Below are 23549 nucleotides of genomic sequence, written 5' to 3'. Positions count from 1 at the left end.
TTTAAACCCAATACCAAGATAAACACCACCATATTTTTGCCAGATTTCTTCCAAGTCTTTCTTTATGAATATACAAATACATATACATATATATTTTTTAATCAGTGTGATGATGCTGTATGGTGATGTTCTATTACCCATGTTTTTCAGTAAAGGTGGACAATGGGCAACATTCCACATAGCCTTTTTTTTTTTGGCGGTACTAGGATTTGAACTTAGGGTTCATGTGTACAAACAAGGCAGGTTTTCTATCATTTGAACTACTCCTCCAGTCCTTTTAGAGCTGGTTTTTTGTTTGTTTTGGTGGTACTGGGGATTGAACTTACAGCCTCATGCTTTCTAGGCAGGCTCTAACCAGCCCAGAGAGCATGTTCTTTTGAGATAGGTTATTTTTGAGATATTGGGGTTTATGCCCAATCCAGCCTGCACTGCAGCTCTCCTATTTGTGCTTCCCCAGGCAGCTGGGATGACATACCCATACCACCAGTCCAGCCATTGGTTAAGATGGAGTCTCAAAAACTTTTTGCCTGGGCTAGCCTGGAACTGCAATCTTCCCTATTTCCACTTCCCAGGTAGCTAGGGTTATAGGCTTGAGACACAGTGCCAGCCTACACAGACTCATTTTAAACATCTACACAGCTAGCATGGTGGTTCATACCTGTAATTCCAGCACTCTGGAGGCTGAGGCAGGAGGATCAGGAGTTTGCCATCCTGGGCTTCATAGTAAAACCCTGTCTTAAACACAAGCAGCAAAAACATCCACATAGTCATTGGTCATATGAAGTCAGCCAGTTACTAAAAGACAATTTCCAGATGAGCTAAGAGTTTAGCATGTGGGTATGCAGTGATGGTGGTGCCAGACCACAGCACCCAACACTGGGCTTTTTCATTTTCTATCGCAGACCCTGAGGTGTAACATCTGGTAATAGATTGGATGTTCCATCTGTGTCACTTATTCCACAGGTGCAAACACCTTCTACCTGTCCCTCCCCTTCAGCCTCCATGCTCACCAGGACACCAAAGAAGACCCAGTCTGCTTGTCCAAAGCCTGAGCTCCCATCTGCCTCTGCCATATGCTGCGGCCTTGGGCAGATTTTCTTTTCTATAGAACAGAGATAACAGTCTACCTCAGGGCTATTTTGCTGGAAGACTCAGATGCAGTTATGACTGGGAAGGGATCTTCAAAGCATAGGGCACTGTCTGCAATCCCAGGTGCTGTTAAATTCTGCTGGTGTCAGGGAAAGGTGTGCATGCCAAAAGCAGTTGGTCCAGCTTCCTTCGACTGCCAGCTCCTGGAACTGACCCTCCCATGGGGCACTCATCCTTAAAACTGAGAAGCAAAGTTCAGGAGCACTGAGTGTGGGCGAGTCTGCAGGACAGCGGAAACCCACTCTCCTAATAGCTCCCAGGAGAGCAGTCATCCTGGGGACATTGGCAGTGGACCGCTGAGGCTGATCGTGCAGATGACGGGATGGCCCAGCAAGCCCTCTGCTGGTACAGAATGAACACAGATACATGCATATGTCCAAAAGACCTGCTAGAACGTTCTAGCAGCACTATTTGTGAGAGTCCCAAACAAGGATCTCCCCAAGCCTGCCGGAAGTCACATGGATAAATTACAGTGATGACTACCCAGCAATGAGAACGGATGATACTCCATTATGCCACAATATGAGTGTCTCATGAACACACTGAGCAAAAGAAACCTGACCTCTAAAAAGCGTGTGCTTGTTCCATTCAAATCTTTGCTCTATAACAAACCACTCTAAAACCTCGTGTTCTAAAACAAGAGTTTATTATTTCTCCTGGATGCTAGCTGTGTGGTTTCTCTTCCTGATTTCACCTGGGTTTAACTAACAAGGCTCATTGTGCTGCAGAGATGCCTCGGTTGAAAGGCCCCTGGTGACCCACTCACGACCTTATTCTGGGGCTGTTCTTTTCCATGCAGCCGAGACCACCTTCCTTTGTGCTGAACGGACAGCATTCCTCGGTGAATGCAGAAGCTGCCAAGTGTCTTACACGGCCCAGCCTCAGGGTGCATTCCTCTACATTGCACTGGTCAAACCGAGTCAGAGACCATCCCAGATCCAAGAGGTGTGGAGCGAGACCCCACTCTTCATGGGATGAAGTCACATTTCAAAGGGACAGGCACACAGCAATGGGAGATTTGTGGCCACATTTTCCATCTGCCACAATACATCAGTACATTATGATGCAGTGGTTTTTTTTTTTTTTTTTTTTTTACTTTTGAGACAGGGTCTTGCTATGTAGCCCAGGCTGACTTTGTACTCAAGATCCTCTTGCCTCAGTCTCCTGAGTCCTTGGGTCACAATGATTCCACTTATAAGAAGTAGAAAAGCAGGCAAAGGCAGAAACAGAGGCCTGGAAGGGAGCGTGCTGGAGAGTCTTCATTCCTGGGTGTATTACACTGCTGTGCCTAGGTCTCGGCTACTAGTTTGTTCATTTTACGAAAACTCAGTGAGCTTTAAACCTAAAGACATCTGAAATTCCTCATATCATTACTGTTTGAATTAACAGGTAAAAATTACATCGTGTCTTAAGAACAGTGAGGGCCATTTCCCCTCCAGTAGCATCTCAGCTGTTCCGTCACCTCGTCCTCACCTTGGTAGCTGAAGCAGGTACTGGCTGCCTGAGCTCAAGTGGGGAGGAACCCCAAGAGGTTGCCCTGGACACACACGTTCCTCTCACACTAATAAGGTGAAAACTGCACACATCATTTCCACTGACAAGAGCTTATTCTCACACAGGGCCAGCTGGAAATGTAGTCTTAGCTGGGCACCTATGCCAAGGAAAGATGCCAGTTTCAGGGACACAACTAACAGTCCGTTGAACTTTTAACCACGAAGCTGTTTTATTTTCAGTAATGGGGTTGGAATTTAGGCCCTCCCACTTTGCTGTGTCACTTCAGTTCCACCTCTAGCCCTTTTTGCTTTAGGTTATTTTTCAGTTAAGGTCTCACACTTTTTGCCTGGGGCCAGTCTCTTACCACTCACTCAGCCTATGCCTCTCACATAGCTGGGTTTACAGGTAAGTACCACCATGCCTGGCATGTTGGGTGAGATGGGCATCTCACTAGTTTTTTGCCCAGGCTAGTCTCCCAACTGTGATTTTCCCAAACTCCCTCTTCCAAGTACCTGGGACTATAGTTGTAAGCAACCATGCCCAACTGAAGCTGCTCTTTAATACTTATGTCTTCAAGGCAGACATGGTGGCACATGCCTGTAATCTCAGCTGCATAGGAGGAAGAGGCAGGAGGATTATGATTTTGAGGCCAGCCCAGGCAATGTTAGCAAGACCCTATTTCAAAGACACCCTATCTCAAAGACAAAACACAAACAAAAGGGCTGGAGGTGTGGCTTAACTGGTAGAACACTTGCTTACCATTCAAGAGGTCCTGGGTTCAATCAGTACTGGAATAAAAAATTATGTCTTCAAAAGGACACTCAGAAATAGCTAAATTCAGCTGGGCATAGGGGTGCACACCTGTAATTCCAGCACCCGGGAGGCTAAGGCAGGAGAATCTTGAGTTTCAGGCCAGCCTGGGTTATATAGCAAGTTCAAGGTCAGTCTGGGCTGCATACCAAGACTCTGTCTCAAAAAACCAAGGGCTGGGGCTGGTGGAGTGGCTCATGTGGTAGAACACCTGCCTGGCCAGCGTGAGGCTGAGTTCAAACCCCAGGACTAGCAAAACAAAAACAAAAACAAGGGCTGAGGATGTGGCTCTGTGGTAGAGCACTTGTCCTGGGTTCAATCCTGAGCACTGAGAATATTCCCTTTTCTCAGTGTTAAAAGATTAAAAACCCCAAGTGACCTAAGTTGCTTTGCTGGTAACTCTTGTACCAAAATGAAGGCCACTAATAATCAGCACTCATTTTCCTTTATAACTATACAAGCACATTTAAGTGAAATGTGTCATTAAATACATAAATTCAAAGAACATATTCAGTCAGATTTCCAAGGCTTATACACTTTCCTGGAAAAGACACCCAATCTTTGGAAAATTCCTTCCTATGATTTTAGAGGCTGGCCTCTAAAATGGTATGTTCAGTGACTTTCAAAGCTGTATCTTAGATGCTGAGTATCTGATTAGGGCCTATCAGAAAAAAAACTGCTCTGTGAACGTCAGCACTTATTCATCTTTTTTTCTTTGACACACAAATAAGGAATTTTGACATCAAGCATATGAATAGTTCAGAGAAGGAATTTTATTGGTAGAAAACCCTCTACCTCACCAGAGGTCTGCTATTTCCTCCCCCTCCCTCTCATAGCGGCCTGTCCTCCTTCCCTGGGTCCCCTTGCTACCCACTCTTGGGACTTTTTGACTGTTGCCTGTCTTCCTTCTAGAAGAAAGTATTAGCTATAGCACTAAGAATTCAACATATGCTAGGACTTTCCCTGAGACACTTGTCTGCTGGCCCCCCTAGGGACCTCCCAGGGGGATCTCCTTGGAGCCAGCTAGTAACTGGGGGCTTAGAGCGTAGCTCAGTGGCAGAATGCTTGCAAAGTATGCATGACACCCTGAGTTTGATACCAAGCACTGCCCCCCAAAATAATAACTGGTCTCAAAAATACAAAAACAGTATCATGGTGTTTGAATTTCTAGAACACTGAAGTTGTGACATTATACAAAGTCAAAAGGGTACAAAAGGAAAACATTCCAGCTTGAGTCAGGCTGGCCCAGTCTCGGCTCTTCCTACGTAATTTTGGACAAAGAAATGCAGGTCTCAGGGCCTCAGCTACCTCATCTGTAAAATGGGAATATCAATTGGAATTGTAATGAGAATAGATACCTAGCCCTCTGTGGGTGCTCAGTGAAGTAGCTTCCTCTCCCACTACCTTTGTCTTTCCAGAGCTCAAAAATCCCAAACTTAAGGAATCAAATGACCAGAGGCTCACACCTGTAATCCTACCTACTTGTGAGGATCACAGTTCAAGGCCAGCCCTGGCAAATACTGGAGGGGTTTGCCTCCTCCCCCTCTGCCCCTCTAAATGAAGCCCTCCATGGCTTTTGTTCACTCACCCTAACTTTGATCCTTTACGCTGCTCAGGAGCATTGGTTGGAGCTCCAATTCAGCAGACATCTGTAGTCCACTTCCTCTGGAAAGCAGCACTGTTCTTTCCCCTCTCCATTATTTTCGAGGCAACTGAACTGTCCCCACTGCCTTTGTTTCTTTGTGAAGACATGGAGAAGGCCAGTTCAATGACTCTCACAGACAGGGGCCTACCGCTCTTACACCTCCAGGTAATCATTCTGAGCAATGCATTGCATTTGGATTTACCTTAGATTGAGAACTTATGTTAGCCTATGTCTCTAAACCTAATTTTGAACCACTGGATTTAAATTGACCTCTAACACTGATCTGCCTTCTAAAACTACCAGCCCTACATTCCCCTCCCCCAACATAACGCGGAAACACAAAGCCACACAGAGAAAGGAGGGACCGTGACTTGCACTGTCCAGTCGCTGTGTGTTGGCTTCAGAATGTTGCCACTTCCCCCAGCTGCAGCCCTCGGCTGTGGTCCATTGTGAGTAAGTAAATTCCTCTGTGGAAGCTTGCACATAACAGGGAGGTGGTGTCACCAACAGCCAGGGAGGTCAAAGGTCCCGATCCATCCAGAGACAAGGTGAAAAGGCAGGCTGGGGGAGGAAAGGGACATGAACAGTTCAGGCCAAGAGTACAAGCCAGACGTGCATTGTTTAACAATGGGATAAGTTTTGGGAAATGCATCAGCAGGCCATTTCGTTGTTGTACCACATCAGATCACACGCTTGCACATCTAATAGAGCAGCCAGTGCACACTGGGCAACAAGGTGTATATATATATATATATATATATGGTACTAAGTGGTGTATGTATGTGCGTGCTATGGTCTGTCATCAACTGAAATGTTATACAGTGTGTGACTACATCAGGAGACGCGATGGCCTCATAAGAAATCCAAGAAACAGGGTGTAGGCTGTACCTATCTAACCCAGTAAGAGGCATGACGTGAAGTCAAAACTTGAGTCAACTCCATGACTTGGACTATAGAGAATGGCACTCGGGCAAATAGGAACTGTGCCACTAAGAAAAATGTTATGTTCACACAATCAGGGCCACAATCAAATGGCACCCTCAGTTATCTGCCCAGAGAACAAGGCAGGGCAGGGTAGAGAAAACAGACAGGGACACTGATCTACAGTTGCTGGTTTTCTTCCCAACAAAGGAGAATGGGAACCTGATGGCAGTCCTGGGGATTTCCAGCCCATCTAGTCTCCCCACATCTGCACCTCGGAGGCTACTCTTGTGAGAATTTCAGGTGCAGACGCAGTGGACAGGGTGTTTGTGCCATCCATTCAGGTCTCAATGCTCATGAAATTTGAAGCACCTGCTCTCCAACCCCCCACAGTGATTACACATGGGCAGCTGGGGAAGCAACTCCATATGAAGGCACCACAGGCCTGCCCTTGCTATGAAGTCTGGCTTGTGGCACAGCGGTTTGCAGACTGCCATTAGACAAGGTCCCACCTCTTCTCTTTGAGAATTTACCCTCTCTACCCCTAGGGGGAGCTGAGCTTCTGCAGGATTGCTGCAGGAAGGACTTGGGTTGAAGTTCTCTAAACTAATGCCTGCCATTCTTGTCTCTGGCCGAGTCCTGTGTCCATGACAGAATAGCAGAGAGGCACTGCTATTCCAGTGCACTTCCAGCTTTCTGGAAGAAAATCATTTAGCACTGATTCATATCAGTTGCCTATCTTCATGGTATAAACGCACCCACCGTCACTAGATTTCATGCTACCAACGGTTTAAAAATACCATAGACACCATTGTCCTCTGGTGTTTGAAGTGTTATGACCTTACTGTGATCTGAAACCACAGCTGCAGGCAGAGATTTTCTGCGATTGTCTTTACTCTCCAACAGCCCCACCAAGAGCTGAGTTTCTCATTTTAGTCCTTGAAAAAGAAATTCAAAAGTAGCAATTCTTGTTCCCTTTATTTATTTTGTGGCACTGGAATTTGAACTCAGGGCTTCACGCTTGTTAGGTAGGCACTCTTACTGCTTGAGCCACTCTGCCAGCCATTTTTTTGTGATGGGGATTTTCAAAAGAGGCCACTCGAACTATTTACCCAGGGCTAACTTCAAAGCACAATCCTCCTGATCTCTGCCCCCTGAGTAGCTAGGATTATAAGTGTGAGTCACCAGCACACAGCTTGTTCCCTTTTTTAGACATTCTGAGGTTCACAAGCTGAACCCTACTGAGGAACTTTAGGCAGAAAGAATGTAGGAAGAACTGGAGTTGGTGGTACATGCCTGTAATCCCAGTACTCAGGAGGCTGAGGTAGGAGGATCGAGTTTGACCTTGTCTGAAAAAAAAAAAACGTAAGAGGCAAATTATGTTTGGGCTTTTAGGAATGAGTCTGAATCATGGCACCAGGGGATGCATGGTGATGACTTCTAACCAAGCCAACCAGAAAAACACTGGCATCTTGGCATTACCTCTTAACCACCAGGGGATTAGCCAGTGGCAGGAGACGTGTGGCTTTGTATATGGTGTGCAATGAAAAGAAAGCTTTAACACTTCATGGATCTTTGGAGAACCACTGACAACAGGCTCCTTACCTCCAGTGTCTTGGTTCCAAATCTTCACCTTGGAGTCATGTGATGAGGTAGCAATTGCAGGCATCAAGGCCAAGGCTCTTGGTAGGAAGACACAGGATGCAACTGTTTGGAAATGCCCCTTATACTCACATATTCTGTTTCTTGTCTGCCTTAAGTCCCACAACTGCAAAGTAATGACATTGACCAGCTCATACATACATATTCCTCTGGCTTCACACACACTCCATTCACTAATATCCATCCTCCCATGATTCACCTGTTCCTCTACCTACCTACTCAGGTAGCTCCATGAACCCGTTGTCATCCATTATACCAACCACCCATCCATCCAATAATTATTTTAGCACCATGTCCCAAACAACACGGGCTAAGGACATGCCAGAGGAGTCTTTGTCTTTTCCATGATTAGGGAAATAAAAGCCCCAGTCCTGTAGCATGACAGAACAGTGCAGGTTGTGCACTTAAGACAACTTAAGAGCTGCCTAATTGAGGCTGGGGATGTGGCTCGGTGGCACAACACTTGCCTAGCATTTGCAAGACCCTGGGTTCAATCCCCAGCAGCAATATGTGCACACATGTAGCACATTTATTGGATGCCTAGTGTCTACCACAAGGTGAGTAATAGATCCTGCAAGGAAGGTACCTGGATAAGGGATGGGGTGGCCCTGGACCAACACTGGAGCTCCATGCTTCCTAAAGAGCCTGAGCTTCCTTTACTATGGCCACATGTACAAAGAGAATACTGACAGGGTTTGGCTCTTCAAGCAGTCCCTGCTCAGAGTAGGGCCATCAGCAGGCTGGTTCTGTGTTTAGCTCTTCTCTATCTTCAATCCCCTCCCATTCTTCTTGTCTACCTCCAATTTTGAGAGCCCCAGGTTAATGGATGTTGCTTCAAAGAAGCATCTAGAATGCAAAGTATCACTCATGGTATGCACTTGATAGGCCTGAATCATTGCAAAGCCTTTCCATGTAGCCAGCTAAAGCCAGAGAAAGTTCATCAGCCACCAGACAGCTGGATTCCTCGCCATCTCTTACCGTGGCTTCACAGCCTTCGCCCCCAAAGCCGCTGCTGCAGGAGATGCACTTGTGCCCATCTGTGCTGGCTTCACAGTGGGTCTGAATGTGCTGCTTTGTGGGAAATACGTGAGCTACCTGTAGCCCCCTACTGTCCCATAATCTGAAAGAAATTGAAGCAAGAAATGTCTTTGTAGCACATATGCCTGAAGCATACCTATAAAACCCCCCTGATATGAAAGTCTTGGCTGCATGCTGCTCAGGTCAGTCAGAATGGAATGCCATGGCCTATCCCAGCACAGCAGCAGGATCTAGCACAATCTCCAAGATGCTAAGCTGACAGGAAGCAGCCGAGGGAATGACATCTCAGCTCTATCCATTTTGAGCTCAGGTGATAGGATTTGGATCATGCATCTTAATTGTGCAAGGTAATGTGGTCCTTCAGGACACTGCTTTCAATGTACCAGAAGCTATTTCTGTGCCCACAATTTAAACTTGAACAAGATACACAGAGCGTATCATCATTCTAGAACCAGATTCAGGCCCTGGCCATGGAGTGCACTGGAAAGGGTTTTATTTTGCCTCTTGTCTCATTTTTACCTCTTTATCTCATTCTTACTTCTAGTTTCTCATTCTTATTTCCAGTTTCTGGTCATGCTCTCCAGCCTAAGAACTACAGATTTCCTCTGACTCCACTTTCCCAGGCTGGGTAGCTGAGAACCCCAGGGGTAGCAAGTGGAGCCAGGCAGTCTCAGGGGGTGGGACAAGCAGGAGACTGATCTGGAGGTCAGTCTGGACACATTCAGAGCTGCTTCAAAGCCATCTAGGACAGGGGCCTTTTCCTGACCTTATCTCCTGGCATCCAGTCCCTACCCAGATCCATGGGGCCAGAACAAGAGGTCCTAGCACCAGCAAGAGGCAGAGGGGTGGAAGGTCCTGGAAAGGGCACAGCAGTGTGGAGAAGCAGACTGAGAGCAGAGTCAGGTAACATGGGAAGCACAAACCTTCACCAGAAACACCTCTCTGCCGCTCAGTAGCCCACCTGATGGTTTTATCTTCAGAGGACTGTAGTATATACGGTTCTCTGGGGACCCAGCACAGGTGAGTAACCTGGAAAAAGCAAAATCTTTAGCACTTTTCCACACCACGCTATTCTCCTGGAATTCTAGTAAGCTGGCTAATTACCATCTCTGTGCCTTTCATGGATTCTGGGCCAGGGAATTTGACTTAGAGGGAGTTAATGTCAACCTCTGCCTGTGTCACCCCAATTACCAATGGCAGTGGCAGCAGCTGGACCAGCTGTGCACACCAAAGGCTTTTGGTCAGCCTTCCAGGTCAGTCTTCAAGAGCCTGAACCCAGCCAGTGGTGGAGACTTGCAGGTGGGTGGGCAGGAGAGCAGCCCCTGTGCTAAGGTTAGACCATGGAAACTCTGATAGTGTCACAAGGCTCAGAAGAGTGACTGTGGTCTCTATCCCTACAGGCCCTACTGGAAGGCATGGAAAAAGTTCTCAAATCAATCCAGAGTAACAGGATTTTCCTTTTCTCAGCACACACCAGCCTCCACCCACATGAAGGGCATGAGGTAAGTATATCCCGCCATTGACGGTTCTCTTCAAAATTAGGAAAGCAGACCATGACTGAACTTTGATAACTACTAAAGGAACATGGGCCATGTGTCAAGCACACAGACAGGTATTTCATGTACATACAGTATCTCATTTAGTCATCTGAAGAATCTTTCTTCCCATGTTATAAATGAAGACACTGAATCTCATAAGAGCTTAAACAACTTGGTGTGGCACAGCTAAAAAAAATGATAGATTCATGGTCTAAAGCCAGGGCTAGAGTATAGCTCAGAAGTGCAGTGCTTACCTAGCATGTGTAAGGCTTTGGATTTGATCTCCAGCACCATAAAACTCAAACAAAAACTACAATACAAACACATGATTTGAAGCCAGGTGTGACTGACCCTACAGGCTGTGTAATTTACATACCAGTTTACTGTCAGGGAACAACTGTTCTTCAAAAACAGAGCAAATTATACATCAAGCAAAAGTAATGCTTATTTCTCTGCATGATGTTACAAATACCGAGGAGGCAGTGGCCACCTTATGTTCCACACAGTACGGTCCTGGAAGGCAGGGAGCTGTGTCTTTTGTCATTAATCCCTGTTCCTGGCAGTGTATGATTCACAAAAGAAATGTATAGTTGTATTTTGAAGGAATGAATGAGGACACCATTTTAAATTCCAGAGTAAACTAGTGGAGTCATTTCCTAGAGCAGGAGACTTAAGATATCATCTAACCAGTAACACTAAGAGGCCGGGGGCAGTGACCAGGACCGAGCCATGGGAATCTGGTTGTTGGTCTCTCACTCATCCACATTCTCCCTCTCCTTCTCTGTGCTAGGTACTGAATCCAGGGCCTCACTCATGCTAAGCACATGCTCCACCCCAAGCTACACAACCAGTACCTCATGCTCCCTTGGTTGCCCTTTCTGTTCCTAGTCTGAATTCATACCAGGTTCCTGGAGACAGATGCCCTCTCCACACACTGTCCAGTCTCCACATCCCACAGAAGCAGGGTGTTGTCCCGAGAGCCAGTGCACAGCTGTGATGAGTCTTTGGAAGCAATGGTGAGAAGATAGCTCATGAGATGGGATTACACAGGGGTTCTGGGAAAGGTGTTGGAAAAAGGTCTGCTTTACTTTACCTGGACTCACAGCCAACCCAGTGACTACCATGGCATGGCCAGACAGCTGCTGCCTGGGCTGTGAGGAGCCGTGCAGGTCCCACATCAAGACCATCCTGTCTCGGGAGGCGCTGAAAAACTGGGTGGATTTGGGAATACAGGTTATCTGCTCAGGGGACAAACAGAAACAGAAATAGTGCAGTGTGCTTGCTGGATTGGACTTTGAAATGGAAAAAGGATGAGCTTGCATCACCCCTCTCCAATTTTTAAAAAGGGTAATACCTAAGTTTGAAATCTGCACGGAAAGAATGGGCCAGGCTGGATTTCTACCTTTCCCGATGCTGCACTCCTCTCACCTCTTTATGTGGCAGAAGCCCTCCCCTCCTTCAAAACCTCATCTCCTCCATAAAGCCTCCTCAGACCGTCTTCCATGTCTCGTTCTGCTCCTGGGTCTTGGATGAAGAGACCCTTTTGCACTTAACTATCCCCGTATAAAATGGGAACAGTGGACACAACACTCCTACACACTTACCTCGTAGACCACCTTACGGTATCTCCTACTTTATTCTGTAATGCCGCTTATTTTACTTTGTTTTCAAAGAGGTAGTTTCTTTTTCACACTTTTTTTATTTTTTTGGTGGTACTATGGTTTGAACTCAGGGCCTTACACTTGCTAGGCAGGTTTTCTACCACCTGTGCCACTTCACCAGTCCATATTTTTTATCACATAAAGATCAATTTATCTCTACTTTACCTACAGTTTCTGCTAGTTCCTTTGATCTAAGATGATCACCTTTGTCTCCCTTTTACCATCTGATATACAGAGTCCTAGTTATCAACCATTTATGCATTCCAAATAAAGCTCAATTGGTCATGGTATGCTGTTAATTTAGCAAATTTAGATTCTCTTTACTAATACTTCATTTAGGATTTTTTTATCAATGCGTGCAGCAGTTTGCAAGTGGTGTGCTCATTATCCATTCTTAACAGTACAACTCTATATTGTTGGGTATGGCAATGTACTCCACTACTAATTCAGATTTTCCAACAATGATGTATAAGTAGAACCTCTTGAGATCCTTTTTTTTTTTTGGTGGTACTGGAGTTTTAACTCAGGGACTCATGGTTGCTAGGCAGACACTCTACCATTTGAGCTACCCTGCCAGCCCTATTTTGTGTTGGGTATTTTCGAGATAGGGTCTTGCAAACTATTTGCCTGGGCTGGTTTCAAACTATGATCTACCTGATCTCTGCCTCCCAAGTAGCTAGGATTATAGGCATGAGCAACTAATGCCTAGCTCAGGATCTCTATTATAAGGGGCTGACAGGCACAACCTTTGCTGCTGCCTTGAGATCAGATATGATGACTGGAGTTGCAATAGTTATCTTGTGACTAGGAGGTAAGTTTGAAAAAGGAAATTAAGCTCTAGTGATAGAATAAGAAATATACAAGGAGCCAAGTGTGGTGGCACACACCTGTAATCTCAGTGGCTTGAAAGGCTAAGGCAGGAGAGTCATCAGTTCAAGGCAAGCCTGGACAACACAGGCAATATAGCAAAACCTTGTTTCAAAAAAAAAAAAAAGGAGGAAAGAAGGAAGGGAAGGAGGGAGGGGAATGAAGGAGGAAGAGAAGGAGGGAGGAAGGAAGGAAAGAAAGAAATATGAAGAGTCTGACTCCCTCATGACCATGAAGCCACCATGCCAAGGTTTGGGCTCTGTTACCTGAACCATATCTAATTCTACCTGATGCAGGTATTCACTAGTCTGCAGTTTTCTTTATATGCTTTGTCAGCTTTTGTACTCATGTTATATTTTCTCTATACCCTGGAACAATTTAAATTGCATCAGATTGCTTTGTGTGTATTTGAAAGAATTTTTTTAAAGCACCAAACTAAACCTAAAACTCTTATGACAGGTGATTCTTTCACACTCTTGATCAATTCAAACCAAGTCCACTCTGTTCTACTGAGTGCCCTTTCTGTTTTTTTTTTTTTTTCAGAAGAGGTCATACTATATTGCCCAGGCTCAAACTCAGCCTCCTGAATAGATGGGCTACACATCACACCCAGCCATTTAACGCTTTTTACTTTACATACAACTTTACTTGCTATTACTAGCACTCTAATAATCCCAGGTTCACTTTTTTTCTGTTCTAAAAGTCTTCCATGGTGTTTTATCAATTGTAGTAAATATATATCAAGTATGAAAGCTGCCATTTGAACCATTTTTCAGTGTACAATTCAGTGTCTTCAAGTCTATTCAAATTGTTGTATAACCATCATCACTTCCATCTCTAGAACTTTTTCACCATCCCACACTGGAACTCTACACTGTTCTCCCTCCCCACTCCTGGTACCACTATTCTACTGTCTCTATGAGTTTGCTTATTATAGGTCCCTCATATAAGTAACATCACAATGTTTGTCCTTTTGTATCTGGCTTCTTTCATTAGGCATAATGCTTTCAGTGCTCATCCACATAGTATATAGCAGAATTCCCATTTGTTTTCAGTGCTTGTGGGTCACAGCCAATGCCTCACACATGCTAGGCAAGCACTCTACCACTGAGCTACATGCCCCATCTCAGAACTTCATTCCTTTTTAAAGCTGAATAATATTCGATCACATGTATATTACCACATTTTGTTTATCCGTGCATCTGCGAATGGATATCTGGATCATCTTCGTGTTTGGGATGCTTTGCTCTGCTCTTCCTAGAATAGGGCTTCAAAGCATCAAATGAAGCCTTTGCATTTTTCTTAAGGCTGAATATTCAATCAGGGCTTTGGGCTTGCCAGGCTGGCACTCTACCAGTTGAGCCACACCTCCAGCCCTTTTTGCTCTGATTTAGAGATAAGGTCCAGCTTTTTGCCCAGACCAGCCTGGCCTAGGCTGCAATCCTCAGCTGGGATTACAAATGTATGCCACCATACCCAGCTTTTTTCTTTGAGATGGGGGTCTCACAAAAATTTTTTACCTAGGCTGGCCTGGAACCACAATCCTGATCTCAGCCTCCCTCACAGCTTGGAATGACAAGTGAATACCACTGTACCCAGCTATTGGTTGAGATGAGGTCTCACCAACTGTTTGCCTGGACTGGTGTCAAACTGCAATCCTCTTGATCTCAGCCTCCCAAGTAGCTAGAATTAGAGGTGTGAGTCACCAGCACCCACCTTAATCACTCTAAATATCCACTAATTATTCCTTTATTCAGTTCCAAGTCCCTTTCAGAAGAGTCATTTGACAATTACCTTGGTGATTTCCCGTTCATGTCCTTTGAACCTTTTCACCACATTTCCAGTTTTCCAATTATAGGCCACAACTGTCTGCAGAGAGTCATTAGAACAGTTTAGTTTAGTCACTCCTATCTGATTTTAACTGAAGCTGCCTTTACTTCTTTCCCCCTCACTCGTTCCTGGTAACTAACTCCCTTTGTGTCAAGGGACTTGTTTCAAGCACCAGGGTTTTCTCACGTTACCCTACTTGGAGTTTCTTTTCTATCTGTGTGATCATTCCTCTGTCTCTCCCTAAGACACTGGGCTTGGGGTAAGCAAGGCAGGATAGATAGATGAGGAGACAGGGAAATTATTTTATTTTTAATAGCATTAAAAACACCAGACTCAGAAATCAGAACCAGGAAGTAAACTAGGGGAAAAAAGGGAGTGGGACTGGCAGTGAGGCTCAAGGGGTAGAGCACCTGAATTCAAACCCCAGTATTGCCAAAAAAAAAAAAAAAAAAAAAGAAAGAAAAAAGATGGTGCAGCAAGCTCTCCTCCCACCCTACCATCATGTCCTTTAGTTATAAGAATGGGAAGACATAGAGAGGCTGGGGCTATCTGTCTGCCTTCCCATTTGAAATGTGAAGCTGCAAGACTCCTTACATAGGTAGACAGGAAAATGAAGGGTGTGTCTTGCAAAAAGTTCTAAACCTCACCTATTGTTCCTGTGTTTTGGGTAGGCCTAGTTCACATCTCCATGTTTTAGCACACACCTCAGACACCTAGAACCACTGTCTAATGGTTAGGGGTTGCTAGACTTCAACTTCATGTGCATTTCCCCAGCTCAGAGCACAGACCAACTCACAAAAGGGTTTGAACTTGTCTCCTAACCCTGCACTTCTAGCAGGAGGTGCTTTTTTCTCTCTTTTTAAATTTCTCTGTAATTTATCCTATTACTCTAAAATAAATCCTTGCTAAAACTTCTACCTTATGAGGCTCTCCTTTTTGTGTGTGAGACACTTTCAAATTCTTTTCTTGTATGTAGATCTCAAGCTGTAGTGATTTTGTTGGGAAACTGGGAATCTTAGGGAACCCTCTCATTCCTCATCTGGTAACTATCATTTCCCAAGGAGAATGGACTCAGCCTGAGATTCTAGCTGAAGAATTCTACATGAGATTAGATCACCTCCTTATTGTATTACACTTTCTTTTAGCTGTTTTTTTTAATTCACTATTTCAACCATTTTTCAGTGTACAGGTCAGTACTGTTAAGTATATTCACGCAACTGTAAAATGGTATGTGTTTTTAATTAAAAAAAAACTCACCCATAATCCCATCTGTCAAAGAGAATCATTGTCCCAATTTCTTCCCACCCTTTTTCCTACTATGTGCTTCAATATTTTAATAAGCATCTCTCTCCCCACACAGTATTTTAAAAGCATTTTCTAGCTAGGTGCCAGTGGCTCATGCCTGTAATCCTAGCTACTAAGGAAGCAGAGATCAGGAGGATTGCAGTTCAAAGCCAGCCCTGGGCAAATAGTTCAAGAGACCCTATATCAAAAAAAAACCTTCACAAAAAAGGGCTGGTGTAGTGGCTCAAGGTGAAGGCCCTGAGCTCAAGCCTCGGTACTGCAAAAAAAAAAAAAGCATTTTCTAACTGAATGTCTCAGGTCATTGCGAGTAAGGAGCTTGTACTGTAGCAGACCTAACCCCTGCTGCACCTGACCTAGTTAAGCACTAATTTCCCAATCTGCAAAGTGGAGAGGATGATCCTTGCCCTGTCTACCCCTCAGAGGGGTAAGAAAGGCTTATGCAAATAAAGTTTCTTACATCTATAATAATACAGATTCTAAGATAAAATGTGCCCAGTAAGTTGATTCTTAAATGCATCCTGATTTGAGGTATTAAAGTCTGAAAGTAGGTGCATCTTAGAACTGGTGGACTACAGTATGCAGTGAAGATACAGAAAAGGAGAAGCATCATTAGTGTTATTCACAACAAAAGGAATCAGCATTTTTACTACGGATAATATCTTAGTTATGACAGGTCCTAATATAAAGGACAGAAAACAATGAGATTCAAAGTGACGCTGGGAGGAAAGACAAAACAGCCAAGAGGAAGAATCATGGTGCACACTATGTAGCACGTGGCAAAAGAGAAACAAAAGAGAGTAGGAGTTCCTTTTGCTGACAACTCCTGTGTCTACATGTACTTGTAAAAATGGGGTGGCTGAAATACAGTACCTGCCATTCATGTGGGTGGTCTGGCCCAAGGTTAAGAACCTTGCCTGTGCTCTCACTTAATCCTCACAACATCCTATGAGATTGCTGTAATTATCCCATTTAATGATAAGGAAACTGAAGTTCAGAAAATTTGAAGACTGGCTGAAAGTAATAGGAAGCAGCAGAGTAAGGATTTAAACCCAGTCCTTCTAACTTTAAGCCCGTATGTTCCACTAATCAGCCCTGTGTCTAGAAATGCAAAACCTCCATTCCCTCTCTTGGTATCTTCCCTTTCTGGCATTGGTTTCTTGGGAAATACTGCAAAACCTTACCTTATCTTTTCCTCCGGAGACACAAAGGTCTGAGTTCAGGGCAGCAACCACAGAGACAGTATCTACGTGAGCAGGGCTGTATTCTTGAGAAGATTTATTTTGTATTCTCTCTTCTATAATCCCATCAGGCCTGTTACGCAGAGAATGGGAAAGTGAGAGGGCCAATGCCTGGGAGTGCACAGGGGAGCAAGGGGCAGAAGAGTGTGGGAATGGTAGTAATTCAGGCCTGGCAGGGGAGAGAGAAGTAGCAGAGAAATGAGACCCACTGCCAGAAACAGTATTTAATCTGAAAATGCTCAGAACAATTGAGTGATTAAAACGTAATACAAGGGAATTCTGAAGCCAGAAGTCTTTGCTCACCAAGATTAATCTCAAAGATGCAGGGCCCCTCTATGTCTAGGTACAGATACTAGCTAATAAGCTGACTGCTTCTTATCCAAAAGGAGACAGACCAAGCTGTTCAGGGAAGGTCAGTAACACTTGCTCTGGGCCTTCTCTTCCTTTAGTACAGGGTCTCACTATATAGCCCATGCTGGCCTTGAACCCAATACACAGTGAGTTTGAATGTGGCATGATTAATTTGGGATCCCAAGATAGGATGCTGCACCTGTATTTATAAGTGCTGTGTTTGAGTTTGCTTTGCAGTTTTCCCATCACAGCTCAGAACCTAAGTGAAGCTTTTGAGGAGGAACTTGCTTCAGTTGGCATCTGAGTGGCAGCATCCCTGGTAGTTGCTGGAAGTTGTGCTCCCTGTGCAGTAAAAAGAAAGCATACTGAGCATTTTATTAGGCACAACAATGGCAGTATGGCGGGTTAAATACTTAAAAAAAAAAAAGGACTAATTAAACATGTGCATTTACTTTTCCTCCTTTCCCTGCTTTATTCTGTAGCCCTGGATTGCTGATGTCAATAAAGCATTAATGAAAACAAAATTAAATTTTAAAAATACTAGGAACTGCCACCACCAGTGGGTCATGCCTGTAATCCTAGCTACTCAGGAGGCAGATCAGGAGGATCGAGGTTTGAAGCCAGCCAAGGCGATAGTTTGTGAAATCCTATCTCAAAAAAACCCTTCACAAACCCAGTACCAAAAAAAAAAAACAAAAACCTAGGAATTATGTTTAAACTGATTTAAGCATTACACAATGTATTAAGCAGTATGTGGTGCCCCATTAATATGTACCAATTTTCTTATTATGTATTAGCTAAAACTACATTTTATAAATATAAATAAAGGAGGAATTCCAAGATGGCGGATAGAGGGAGGAAGCAGAAAGCGTGCCTCCTAAAGTAAAATCTTGGAGAGACGCTGGAAATACACCTTACAGGAAAAACCACTAAGAAGAGGCAAAACTTTGACCCCTCCACAACTCCAGTCTGCACATAGCATCTCCACTGCACGTTAAATGGAGAAACCAGGAGGACCCCACACCACCGTCAGATGCCAGCGCCCAGACGGCTTGGGAAAACACGGATCACAAGGTGAGCTAAGCGGCACACGGTACTCCCACAGACAATCCTGGGCCAGATCAGCATAGCCCCCTAGACAGACCAAGCCCACCCAGGGAAAAAAGAGAAACTGAGTAATAAGCAATAACAACAATAAAGACACATAGCAAAGAGGGCAGGGCACCCTGAGCACCGAATGGGGGGAGGGGAAATCCCTCACAACAAGCCAGCTGGAGAAGGCTGGAGTGGGGGCACATGCACAGCAACCAGGAGCTGGAAACCTTGTAAAAGTGGCGGTGTGAGGAAAACTCCACAGCAGAGGGCGGAAGACCCACTTCCCACGTGAGCTGCAAATAAACACGCAGGCCTGAGAAAGCGGGTGCAGTGTCACCTCCCCCAGTGTGCTTGGAAGGGGAAAGCTTGTAGCAGCGGCTCTCACACAGGAGAAATCTAAGTAAACACAGTCTGAGGGGCCAGGTGAGTGTTAAGCTCACTCCTGAGATCTGCATAAATAACGCCACCAGCAACAGCAGGCTGACAGCAGCAGGCAGGAGAGATGCAGCCTCAGACAGCCATTCACTGAACTGTCTCCAGACTCTTTTTTTTTTTCTTTCTTCCTTTGATGAGACAATAACCGAACTACACCTGCATGCTGAAAAACTTACTGAAACTGTATTGCATTTGAACATGGGACACTTTGTGGGGTTTTTTGTTTTGTTTTGTTTTGTGCTGTTTTTTTTTTTTTTTTTTAGTTTTTTTCCCCTTTGATGAGACAAGAATAGAACTACTTCTGAGACACCATCTACAGGATTAGAAGATGAGGGACGAACACCAAAATTATTAAGACTGAAACTTTATTGCATTTGAACATGGAAATTTTTTTAATATATTTATTTATTTTTATTTTTTAAATTTTTTTCATTTATTTTTTATTTTCAATCCTCTCTCTGTCTCTCTAATGCCTGTTCAGCTTACTGCTGATTAGTACACTATCTCTCCCTGTTTATATCTTTGAAATTTTTTTGTTGTTTGTTTTGGTTTTTTCTACTTGTTTATTTGTTTTTCTCTTTTTCTTTAACTTCTTTGCTTTCCATCTCCTCTCACCCTTCCATTCTAAATATCACGACTGTTATTATTACAAGCTAGAAAATACTTAACTGCACACAGTACAGCGACAATAACAACACCAAGGGCAATGACGGGAAGACAGAAAAAACAGGGAAACCAGTTTCCCCACAGCAAAAAATTAGTACAGGAACCAGAGGGAAATGAAAAAAACAGACACTCAGATCCAGACTCCAACAAAATGAAGATAAACTATGCCAAGGAACCCAATGAAGCCCACAAGAATAATCTAAAAGAAGAAATACTACAGGTACTCAATGAGAATTTTATAGAGATGATACTGGATAGGGTCAACCAAAATGTACAGGAGACACTCAAGAAATTCCAAGACAACAAAAATACAGAATTTGAAAAAGCACAAGAAGAAATAAAGGAAACCATAGAAGCACTGTATAAACACCAAAGTGAAACAAAGAACATGATTAATAAAGAGATTAATGAACTCAGGACAAAAATAGACAACATTAAAGAGGAAGTGACTCAGGATATGGAAAACCTCAGAAAAAAGAACGAAACAGAACTGCAAAACAAAACGGAAGGCCAATCCAGCAGAATAGAACAAACAGAAGACAGAATCTCAGAACTCGAAGATGATATGGTAATTGAAGGAAAAACCGAAGAACTGTTAGTTAAACAACTCAAGACCTGTGAAAAGAAAATGCAAGAACTCACTGACTCCATCAAAAGTACAAACCTGAGAATCATGGGCATTGAAGAAGGAGAAGAGGTGCAAGCAAAGGGAATGCATAATATATTCAACAAAATAATAACAGAAAATTTCCCAAATCTAGAGAAATCTATTCCCATATAGATGCAAGAGGCCTCCAGAACACCAAACAGACCAGATCAAAACAGAGCTACCCCACAGCATATCATCATTAAAACAAGTACAGAAATAAGGGAAAGAATATTGAAGGCTGTAAGAGAGAAAAAACAAATAACATACAAAGGTAAACCCATCAAAATCACAGCAGACTTCTCAACAGAAACAATAAAAGCAAGAAGAGCATGGGGTGAGATCTTCTAGGCACTGAATGAAAATAACTTCAACCCCAGGATACTCTACCCAGCAAAACTATCATTCAAAATAGATGGAGCAATAAAAGTCTTCCATGATAAGCAAAAACTAAAACAATATGTGACCACAAAGCCACCACTACAAAAGATTCTTCAAGGGCTGCTGCACACAGAAAGTGAAACCCAACATAACCATGAAAGGACAGGCAGCACCAAACTACAGGAAAAGAAAAAGCAAGAAAGTAGAGAGTAACCTCAACTTAGGTACACACAATCAAACCTTCAAACAACTAAGACAACTAAATGACAGTAATCACCACATACCTATCAGTACTAACACTTAATGGACTTAATTCCCCCATCAAAAGGCACCGTTTGACGAAATGGATAAAAAAGGAAGATCCAACAATTTGTTCCTTACAGGAGACCCATCTCACTGACAGAAATAAGCATAGGTTTAGGATGAAAGGCTGGAAGAAGATTTACCAAGCCAATGGCCCCTGAAAACAGGCAGGAGTAGCAATACTTATCTCTGACAAAGTAGACTTCAAACCTACATTGATCAAACGAGATAAAGAAAGACATTCCACACTAATAAAAGGGAAATAGACCAAAAGAAAATAACAATTATCAACCTATATGTACCCAATGTCAATGTGCCCAATTTCATCAAACATACCCTGAAAGACCTAAAAGTATACATTAACTCCAACACAGTGGTTGTGGGAGACTTTAACACCCATTATCATCAACAGATAGGTCATCCAAACAAAAAAATCAATAGAGAAATCCTAGATCTAAAATATACAATAGATCAAATAGACCTACTTGATGTCTACAGAACATTTCATCCAACTTCTACACAATATACATTCTTCTCAGCAGCCCATGGAACCTTCTCCAAAATAGATCATATCCTAGGGCACAAAGCAAGCCTCAGCAAATATAAGAAAATAGAAATTATACTGTGCATTCTATCTGATCACAATGCAATAAAACTAGAACTCAACAACAAAAGTAAAGGCAAAAAACATGCAAACAGCTGGAAACTGAATCACTCATTACTTAATGAACAATGGGTCATTGATGAAATAAAAGAGGAAATTAAAATGTTCCTGGAAGTCAATGAACATGAAAACACAACCTACCAGAACCTATGGGACACAGCAAAGGCAGTCCTGAGAGGAAAGTTTATAGCCATGAGTGCATATATTAAAAAGACTGAAACACCCCAAATCAATGACCTAATGATACGTCTCAAACTCCTAGAAAAGCAAGAACAAGCAAATCCCAAAACAAATAGGAGAAAAATAATAAAAATATGAGCTGAAATCAATGAAATAGAAACCAAAAAAACCATACAAAGAATTAATGAAACAAAAAGTTGGTTCTTTGAAAAAATAAACAAGATTGACAGACCCTGGCAAACCTGACTAAAATGAAGAGAGAAAAAACCCAAATTAGTAGAGTCAGGAATGCAAAAGGGGAGATAACAACAAACACCATGGAAGTCCAGGAAATCATCAGAGACTACTTTGAGAACCTATATTCAAATAAATTCGAAAATCTTAAAGAAATGGACAGATTTATAGATACATATGATCATCCAAAACTGAACCAAGAGGATATTAATCGCCTGAATAGATCTATAACACAAAATGAAGCTGAAGCAGCAATCAAGAGTCTCCCCAAAAAGAAAAGTCCAGGACCTGATGGATTCTCTGCTGAATTCTATCAGACCTTTAAAGAAGAACTGATACCAACCCTCCTTAAACTGTTCCACAAAATAGAAAGGGAAGGAAAACTGCCTAACACATTTTATGAAGCCAGTATTACACTTATCCCAAAACCAGGCAAACATACCCCCAAAAAGGAGAACTATAGGCCAATCTCCTTAATGAACACTGATGCAAAAATCCTCAATAAAATAATGGCAAACTGAATTCAACAACACATCAAAAAGATCATTCACCATGACCAAGTAGGCTTCATCCCAGGAATGCAGGGGTGGTTCAACATATGAAAACTAATAAACGTAATAAACCACCTTAATAGAAGCAAAGACAAAAACCACATGATCGTCGCAGTAGATGCAGAAAAAGCTTTGATAAGATCCAACACCATCTCATGATAAAAGCTCTAAGAAAACTAGGAATAGAAGGAAAGTACCTCAACATTAAAAAAGCTATATATGACAAACGTACAGCCAGCACTTTACTTAATGAAGAAAAACTAAAACCATTCCCTCTAAAATCAGGAACTAGACAAGGATGCCTACTATCTCCACTCCTATTCAACAGTACTGGAATTCCTAGCCAGAGTAATTAGGCAAGAAGAAGGAATAAAAGGAATACAAATAGGTAAAGAAACTGTCAAAATATCCCTATTTGCAGATGACATGATCCTATACCTTAAAGACCCAAAAAAACTCTACTCAGAAGCTTCTAGACACCATCAATAGCTATAGCAAGGTAGCAGGATATAAAATTAACATAGAAAAATCATTAGCATTTCTATACACTAATAACAAACTGAGAAAGAATATATGAAAACAATTCCATTTACAATAGCCTCAAAAAAAATCAAATACCTAGGTGTAAACCTAACAAAGGATGTGAACAACCTCTACAAGGAAAACTATAAAGTTCTGAAGAAAGAGAGTGAGGAAGACTATAGGAAGTGGAGAGATCTCCCATGTTCATGGATTGGTAGAATCAACTTAGTAAAAATGTCTATACTGCCAAAAGTAATCTACATGTTTAATGCAATTCCCATCAAAATCCCAATGACATTCATCAAAGAGACTGAAAAATCTACCGTTAAATTTATATGGAAACACAGAGGCTACAATAGCCAA

At 43.0% G+C, this 23549-nt stretch overlaps 1 protein-coding gene and 1 long non-coding RNA gene across 4 annotated transcripts in view; one reads left to right on the top strand and one right to left on the bottom strand.

Moving 5' to 3' along the window:
- Wdr31 (WD repeat domain 31) overlaps positions 1–23549 on the bottom strand; it is a 41894-nt gene that overhangs the window by 9908 nt on the left and 8437 nt on the right. For 2 of the 3 annotated variants that reach the window (XM_074051231.1, XM_020160320.2), the window contains 9 exons: positions 17709–17851; positions 17102–17231; positions 14580–14654; positions 11351–11495; positions 11159–11259; positions 9681–9748; positions 8660–8801; positions 7625–7787; positions 1011–5659 (listed from right to left, as the gene is read on the bottom strand). In XM_074051231.1, coding sequence (XP_073907332.1) covers positions 5499–5659; positions 7625–7787; positions 8660–8801; positions 9681–9748; positions 11159–11259; positions 11351–11495; positions 14580–14654; positions 17102–17231; positions 17709–17755 — 1032 coding nt within the window. In that variant the 5' untranslated portion in view covers positions 17756–17851 and the 3' untranslated portion in view covers positions 1011–5498. The remainder of the gene's footprint in view (positions 1–1010; positions 5660–7624; positions 7788–8659; positions 8802–9680; positions 9749–11158; positions 11260–11350; positions 11496–14579; positions 14655–17101; positions 17232–17708; positions 17852–23549) is intronic. The other variant, XM_074051232.1, reaches the window with a different exon arrangement.
- Positions 1–23549, top strand: part of LOC141415380 (uncharacterized) — a 34914-nt gene that overhangs the window by 8608 nt on the left and 2757 nt on the right. Inside the window, exons 2-3 of the long non-coding RNA XR_012440339.1 lie at positions 10120–10221; positions 18307–18583. This is a non-coding gene — a long non-coding RNA (uncharacterized lncRNA). The remainder of the gene's footprint in view (positions 1–10119; positions 10222–18306; positions 18584–23549) is intronic.

The sequence above is a fragment of the Castor canadensis genome, chromosome 13 (assembly GCF_047511655.1).
Source record: "Castor canadensis chromosome 13, mCasCan1.hap1v2, whole genome shotgun sequence".
Lineage (NCBI taxonomy): Eukaryota > Metazoa > Chordata > Mammalia > Rodentia > Castoridae > Castor > Castor canadensis.
This window is presented reverse-complemented; position numbering and strand designations above follow the sequence as displayed.